General features: G+C 40.0%; 2 protein-coding genes across 2 annotated transcripts in view; one reads left to right on the top strand and one right to left on the bottom strand.

Moving 5' to 3' along the window:
• LOC122262479 (sulfotransferase 1C4-like) overlaps window positions 1-2451 on the top strand; it is a 5736-nt gene extending 3285 nt beyond the window's left edge. Inside the window, exons 4-8 of the mRNA XM_043030477.2 lie at window positions 1-44; window positions 169-295; window positions 837-1003; window positions 1255-1384; window positions 2101-2451. The exon at window positions 1-44 is cut by the window's left edge and continues 146 nt beyond it. Coding sequence (XP_042886411.2) covers window positions 1-44; window positions 169-295; window positions 837-1003; window positions 1255-1384; window positions 2101-2201 — 569 coding nt within the window. The 3' untranslated portion in view covers window positions 2202-2451. The remainder of the gene's footprint in view (window positions 45-168; window positions 296-836; window positions 1004-1254; window positions 1385-2100) is intronic.
• Window positions 2452-3736: 1285 nt separating this feature from the next.
• Window positions 3737-7427, bottom strand: LOC122262487 (luciferin sulfotransferase). Its single transcript, XM_043030485.2, has 7 exons — window positions 7249-7427; window positions 6792-6937; window positions 5863-6064; window positions 5406-5532; window positions 4836-5002; window positions 4449-4578; window positions 3737-3992 (listed from the first exon to the last, which is right to left on the bottom strand). The coding sequence occupies exons 2-7, from the start codon at window positions 6911-6913 to the stop codon at window positions 3892-3894; spliced, it is 849 nt and encodes a 282-aa protein (XP_042886419.2). The 5' UTR covers window positions 6914-6937; window positions 7249-7427; the 3' UTR covers window positions 3737-3891.
• Between the last annotated feature and the right edge of the window lie 768 nt (window positions 7428-8195).

The following is an 8195-nucleotide window of genomic DNA, read 5'->3' as shown; positions in this document are numbered from 1 at the left end:
TGCCGTTCTCTCTTATTTCTGCTAATGTGTTGGATAATGCGAAGGTAATGAGGATGAGATTGTTGTTGGTTTTAGGGGTTTGATGGAGTAGTGGTGGTGTTTGGAAAAAAAAAATGGAGACTGATAAAGGCTGTTTAACCTTTTCCCTAAATAGTGCATTTGTTCTAGGTCGTTTACGTGGCCAGGAACCCGAAGGATACTATGCTCTCCTATTTGCATCATCACCGCCTATTCCGCGAACAGGAATTCGTGGGTTCCCTCGAGAAGTTCGTCGATCATTTCGTTAACGATAATTGTAAGTGTAAGGTGAAATAGAAGCAAATAATTAACTAGTTTCTTCCTGGTTTTAATGCCACTGTGGGGAGTCGCCGTTGCGGATTTTCCATGGTCTTCTTCGCACAGTCTTTCCAGCGTCGTTTCGACCGCCCTCTCTTCTTCACTTCGACCACCATCCTCCGCGTTCTCTTCCCACCCTACCCTTCGTCTCTTCTGACCACATGCCCCAGAAACTTCGGTCTGGTTTCGCCTAACCTAGCTGACAGTTCCTCCACTCCCGGGGTCTCACGGATAACCTCGTTTTTGACTCTGCCCAGTTTCGTTTTATCCAGGGAGAAATGTAGTGTCTTCATCTCTTCCACCAACAACTTATTTTCCTGACCCTTTGTGCCGAAACTGCCTCAATACCTCCTTGATGGCTGGCCTCACCTGTTATAACCTCCTCTTGAGTTTGCTCTCCGATCATACATAACTCCCATGATTTTCTTCCCATTCTCTCTCTCTCTCTCCCTCTCTCCCTCTCCTTTAGAAGCCTCCCTTGATATAATTTATGCCGCCAGTGGTGTACGGGCCGTACTGGCTGCACCTGAAGGAGGCGTGGGAGCGCCGCGACCACCCCAACCTGCACTTCGTCTTCTATGAGGACCTCAAAGCGGACATCATGAGCGAACTGAAGAGGCTGGACGCTTTCCTAGGGACGGGACTCTCTCACGACCAGCTCGCCAACGTGAATAACCTTTTTTATGTGTATTTACTGATTGATTGCATGACTTATAGGTTATTCTCTTTGTAATACTTACTGAACTATGACCATTCACAGGTCGACAGTATCTGTCTTTCATTTCCTTTATCTAATGATCTTGTTGTCACTATTGGTATTATATGAATTTATTTTTTTATCAAAATAGATATATCTTTATTAACTGGTTTACATTCTATCACTGAATTTTCGAATACTCAGCTATAACATTTCCATAGGTGGCCAAGTACACCAGCTTCGGGGAGATGAAAGCGAGGGAAGAGAAAACCCTCGACAAAGAATTCATGAACAACGAAGCCTTTGTTAATCAGGAAGTCCGCAATAAGGACGGAGGCTTCTTCAGACAGGGTGGGTGTACAGCGTTTGTGAATATGTGTGTTATATGTGTTATATATATATATATATATATATATATATATATATATATATATATATATATATATATATATATATGTGTGTGTGTGTGTGTGTGTGTGTATGTGTGTGTGTGTGTGTGTGTGTATGTGTGTGTAATATGTATGTTTATATATATATATATATATATATATATATATATATATATATATATATATACATATATATATATATATATATATATATATATATATATATATATATATATATATATATATATATATATACATATACATCATCAAACTGTCAAGAATAGAAGGTAATGCCTATCTTTTGTTTATGTATTTGCTATTTTTTTCCCGAAACTATGCTTATTATGATACAAATGGCTGTACTTAGGTAAAGCCAATGCTATCTTCACACCTCTCTATTTCACTCGTTTTCTGTTTTTATTTTTGTGTGTGCGTGTGTTTTTACCATTTATTCACATTTAGATTTTAAAGATACGAATATGCACGTTTTATCCCATTCTGATATTTCGTTAGGAATATTATAAATTCTTGTCAACGAATGGATAAAAGAAATACGGCAGAATTGTCCATGTGTTTTATCCAATGCAAACTATTCTAGCAATATCCTAAATGATATGTCTTTCAAATATATGATTACTGAACATTATTAATCCTAATCGTATTGTTATAATCTTTCAGGCAAGGCAGGCGACTGGAAGAATAAATTGAGTACCGAATTAGTGGAGAAAATGGAAAAATGGATAAGTCAGAAGTGCGATTTTGGAATAAATTTTAAGTAAAAGGGAAAGATGTGACTTTTTAGAATTGAAAGGCAAAATATTCTAACGTACTGATAAAAAAAAAAAAATGTTAAACACATGAAGATTTATTTTTTGAATTGTATTTGTTTCTTCTTTGTAACTTTGTATTGGACGCATAAAAAGAATATATTTTATTGGTCGTTAATACTGCTTAATAACAGAGGTTTGAAAATTATATAATGGGTTTAGAATTGTATTGGATAGTTTCTTTGAAAATAAAATATCCCCATTATAATATAGTTTCTGTTATCAAAATGCCAAATGATTATTGGCAGCTGTGTGGTGTGTGTGTGTGTGCGTGTGCCTGTGCGTGTGCGTGCGTGTGTGTGTGCGTGTGTGTGTGTGTGTGTGTGTGTGTGTGTGTGTGTGTGTGTGTGTGTGTGTGTGTGTGTGTGTGTGTGTGTGTGTGTGTGTGTGTGTGTGTGTGTGTGTGTGTGTGTGTGTGTGTGTGTGTGTGTGTGTGTGTGTGTTTTAGAGAGGGAGAGAGAGAGAGCAGGATAAAGCATGCATACATAGAAGATAGATGGGTAATATTTATATTATTATATATCTGCCATGGTACACATCTAGAATTTGTTCTTGTGCCATAAGACTATTCACATACTATGTATATTCTTTATCAAAAAGTCATTCAACCAAAAAAAAAAGTATATTTTGTCAGAATATCAAAAAACCTATCAAATGCATAACAAGAGAAATAATGGAAAAAGTTATTGATATGTCTCTTTATCATAAGGAATACCTTAAATTCAACTATAACAAAAACAGAATGGCGAATGTAATTTTTTTTTTCATGAATAAGGTCCAGTAGTAATAGAAGTGTTAAATGTATAAATATATATTATTGTTTTTTTAAGGTCTGTTGATAATCTAAAATTTGCCTCATTAGTTATATAAATTGTCTTTTCGTTTATCATAGACAGGCTAACTCAAAGTGATATATGCCTGTTATTGAACCGTACAGAAGGCAATTATCAGTATCAATATCTTTTATTTTATATCTTATTATCTTTTTTATCATTTTTTGTTCATATTAGCAACATGATTTCTATCATAATCGTTATCAGTGTCAGTTAAATAACTCATTCTACTATTGATGTTTTTATCAATGTTATTATCAGTGTTAATGCCTTTATTATGACTATTTCACACAATAATCATTATACTTATTATCATAAGTATCCTCACATCCTTAGTATTGCATGCATTACTGTCAGTGTATTTTCATCATAGAAGAAATCTGTGATTCGAGGAATTTTAACAATAAGATATTGCTAACTATAATTGCATAGAAATGATTGCTAATTATAATCTTACTTATTTTATTATAGTCGTTTTTACCTGTAGCGATAGTCTAAATATTCTGATTATGATATATTTATTTTGGCTATTATCAATACTATCGGTTTTGTTACTGTAATTGCTATTGTGATTATCCCCATTGCTATTATCATAATGATCATCATTACTAACGATAATTCACAGGACGTTAAAACAGTATACTCAGCATACACTTTTATCATCAACAATATCTTCTTTTTTTCAAGAACATAAAAACAAACTTAAATCATCATATTAATGCTAAAATCTCCCAAAAAAATCCCTCCTTGTTTCCCATCCTTCCAACTGTCCTTCGAATTCCTCTCGCTCCTTCATATTCCATCATCAATCACTTGAAGCTAATCCCAAAATCGCATTTTTGCCTGATCCACTTGTCCATCTTCTCAATCAGCTCAGGTGTTAACTTGGCCTTCCAGTCACCGGATTTACCTGGTTGAGAGTGGGATGTGGAATATATGAATTGATGGCAAAGAGATTGTATTTCTTAATTAGTTGATGGGTGGATGGAGGAGTAATAAATCAGGAATATTGTGATTACATCTCTAAATGTTATTATCATTAAGAAAGTGGATGTATCTTATGTTAGTTTGATCAAATTTTATGAATTATGTAACCTTTGTATATATCCTAAAGTTCTCTTAATCTGCAATACAATCGACATTCATATACAATTGTTTACTTTCGATGAGTATTTACATACGCAGCAGTCAACTTAATGAAGTACATCCTAGTAAATTCATTGAAAAAAACTGCATTTTTACCATTCTTCATTCAACTCTACAATCTTTCAATCACCTTTAACTTCCATCACATCAAGCGCTATCTACCTCTCGAATCAAAAGCATTTATATATTTATCGAACTCTCGGCATTCTGAATCCCTCACCTTGCCTGAAGAATCCACCATCCTTCTGAAGAACGTCCTGGTTGACGATCGCTTCGTTTTTGAACATGTCTTTGTTGATGAACAGGTTATTTCTCGATTTCATCTCGCCGAAACTGGTGTGTTTGGCGACCTGTGGGAAGTGAAAGGTAGCAGGTTAATTATGTCAACAATATTTTGGAAAACATATAATGGTTGGGTCTAGTTATTCCGTTCCATCCTTTGACTTTCTTCGTGAGCATTTGTTTTATGTGCATGTGTTCTATATACTTTATCTGTGTCTCTGTACCCGTATCTATTTCATTTTCGTGTATATATGTGTATATATATACACCTAGCCTCACATTTGTCCAATAAACAAGCAAATAAATAAGCAAAGAAAAGCCTGACATTGACGAGCTGGTCGTGAGAGAGTCCCGTCCCTAGGAAAGCGTCCAGCCTCTTCAGTTCGCTCATGATGTCCGCTTTGAGGTCCTCATAGAAGACGAAGTGCAGGTTGGGGTGGTCGCGGCGCTCCCACGCCTCCTTCAGGTGCAGCCAGTACGGCCCGTACACCACTGGGGACAGAAATAATATCAAGTGAGGCTTCTAAAAGGAGAGGGAGAGAGGGAGAGAGAGAGAGAGAGAGAGAGAGAGAGAGAGAGAGAGAGAGAGAGAGAGAGAGAGAGGGAGAGAGGAGGGAGGGAGGGAGAGAGAGAGAGAGAGAGAGAGAGAGAGAGAGAGAGAGAGAGAGAGAGAGAGAGAGAGAGAGAGAGAGAGAGAGAGAGAGAGAGAGAGAGAGAGAGAAAGAGAGTGATAGACGGACCGTATATCACTGGAAGTACGACGGGTTGGCAAGACTGGGGGGTGCATAGCCAGAAGGACAGACTTCCAGACAGATAGAAAGACACACAAAGTGACAGACAGGCAGGCAGATAGACATAAAATTTGCTCAAACATGCCTCCGCATTCCTTACTCACATTTATCTTCCAGAAAGTAATCGACGAATGTCTCGAGTGACCCGACGAAGCTCTGGGCCTTGAAGAGCTTGTGGTGGTGCTGGTAGGAGAGTACAGTGTCCTTCGGGTTCCTAGCCACGTACACCACCTGGAGAGTTAGTGAGAAGGGGACACCGCAGTGAATCTAATTTGAGTTGAATTGTAATAACTCGCAACAAAGTTACAAAACAAATTCCCCACCTCGGTCTTCCTAAAAAGGGCAAGAATATTCAAGACAAAAAAACACTTTGTAGTAATTCAAAAGAAACCCGTGTTTGTCTCAAGACTTTAAACACAAATACCAACTTATGGATAATAAAGTAAATAAAGTAATAAAGACACCAGAAACTGAACAAAAACAAACACAAACACACACATACACACACAAAAGAAGAGAAAACACAAAGCCACAAGGCAATCTAAGCCAAACGTCACTTACCTTAGTCTTCTCCAGGAGCGAGGGGGCGAAGAGAGAAAAGGGTAAGTGTGTCTTCAGCGTACGAGGGTCGAGGAGTGCCTTGGCCAGCTGGAGGCTCATGCCCTTGCGAGGGTCGGCATTCGGACACAGCCTCTTGAACATTTCGGACACTGGCATCTGCTCCGCCTCAGTAGAATCTTCTCCCGGACTGAATATGTCACCTCTGGGGGGGGGGGGCATTAGGTCGGGTTATGTGTGTTGGTATTCTCACTCTTTCTCTCTGAGTCTCCCATCCCATCCCATCCCTTCCCTTCCATATCTCTCCCTCTCCCTCCCTCCCCTCTCCTTCTCCTTCCCTTTCTCTCCCACCCCTTACCTCTTCCTCTCCCCCTCCTTTTCCTCTCCCTTCCTCCCCCCCTTTTCCCTCTCGCTTCCTTCCTCCCTTCCTCCCTCCTTTCCCCTCTCCCTCCATTACTCCCTCCTTTTCCCTCTCCCTCCCTTCCTTCTTCCTTTTCCCTCTCCCTCCCTTCTTTTCCCTCTCCCTCCCTCCTTTTCCCTCTCCCCCCCTCCTTTTCCCTCTCCTTCCCTTACTTTCATCCTTTCCCCTTCTCCTTTCCGTCCTTTCATCTTTTTTCCTCTCCCTCCCTTCTTTTCATCCTATTCTCTCTCCCTCCTTTCCTCCCTCCTTTTCCCTCTCGCTCCCCTCCTTTCGTCCTATTCTCTCTCCCTCCCTTCCTTTTATCCTTTTCCCCCTCCCTCACCCACTCCCTCTCCCTTCCCCTTCCTCCCCCTTTCCCTCCCCTCCCCCTCACCCTCCCCTCTCCCTCCCTCTCCCTCTCCCTCTCCCTCTCCCTCTCCCTCCCCCACCCCCTCCCTTTCCCTCTTTCTCCCCCACCCCCCCTCTCCCTCTTCCTCTCCCCCTCACCCTCTCCCCCACTCCAAGAACGTACTCCATGAACGGCACCCGATCCATAATGGCCACGTCGGCATCGGGGTGGTCGAGACCCGGGTTGTTCCTCATGGTCCACACGATCTCCTGAGTCCACGTCGTGCCGCACTTTGGCCACGTCATCACCAGCACGTCGTCCTTGCGGAACTGACGGGGATGGAAAGGGTGGGTGGGTGGTGGAAAGGGTGGGGGGGTGGAAAGGTGGTGGTGTGATGATGGTGATGATAATGATGATGATTATGGTGGTTACGATGGTGATGATGATGATCATTATCATCATTACTATGGTTATGATAATGATAATAACATCATTAATCATAATAATTTCAATAACAATGACAACAACAACAAAAAACATAAAACGATAATAACACCAATAACAACATTACAAAAAAATAACAGTAACGATAATAATATCTAATAGCAATAATACGACGCTCAACCAACATACACCTCACCTCGAAGTTATAGAACCTGTCGGCGAAGTTGATATAGGGTTTCGTGAAGACCCAACCGCCAGGGGAGAGCCTCGTGATCCCATCCTTGTAGTTGGGGAAACACTCGAGCAGTTTAGTCCACTCGTCACCCTCGAGGAGAGAGGCCTTGTGCCCGCTGGCTCACGTAAAAGAAAAGGATGCTAGGAATAATACGTGAAAAGGGATGATAGGTTTGAATACATGAAAAGGAAGGTTTGAATACTGAAAAGATGATGGGTTTGAATACTTGGAAAAAGGATGTAGGTGTTGAATCGTGAAAAGGATGGGGGGGAGGGGGGGGGAGTGTTATTGAGTTGTTCTTTAAGAGGGGATAGGGATAGAGACGAGGGGTTTGAATACGTGAAAAGGATGATAGGTTTGAATACGTGAAAAGGATGATAGGTTTGAATGCGTGAAAAGGATAGGTTTGAATACGTGAAAAGGATGATAGGTTTGAATACGTGAAAAGGATGATAGGTTTGAATACGTGAAAAGGATGATAGGTTTGAATACGTGAAAAGGATGATGGGTTTGAATACGTGAAAAGGATGATAGGTTTGAATACGTGAAAAGGATGATAGGTTTGAATGCGTGAAAAGGATGATAGGTTTGAATACGTGAAAAGGATGATAGGTTTGAATACGTGAAAAGGATGATAGGTTTGAATACGTGAAAAGGATGATAGGTTTGAATACGTGAAAAGGATGATAGGTTTGAATACGTGAAAAGGATGATAGGTTTGAATACGTGAAAAGGATGATGGGTTTGAATACGTGAAAAGGATGATAGGTTTGAATACGTGAAAAGGATGATAGGTTTGAATACGTGAAAAGGATGATGGGTTTGAATACGTGAAAAGGATGATGGGTTTGAATACGTGAAAAGGATGATAGGTTTGAATACGTGAAAAGGATGATAGGTTTGAATAC

Source organism: Penaeus japonicus, unplaced genomic scaffold (assembly GCF_977035675.1).
Source record: "Penaeus japonicus unplaced genomic scaffold, GWHDUDI00000001_assembly GWHDUDI00000005, whole genome shotgun sequence".
Classification (NCBI taxonomy): Eukaryota; Metazoa; Arthropoda; class Malacostraca; order Decapoda; family Penaeidae; genus Penaeus; species Penaeus japonicus.
The sequence above is the reverse complement of the archived record's forward strand: the minus strand, read 5'-3'. Positions and strand labels throughout refer to the sequence as shown.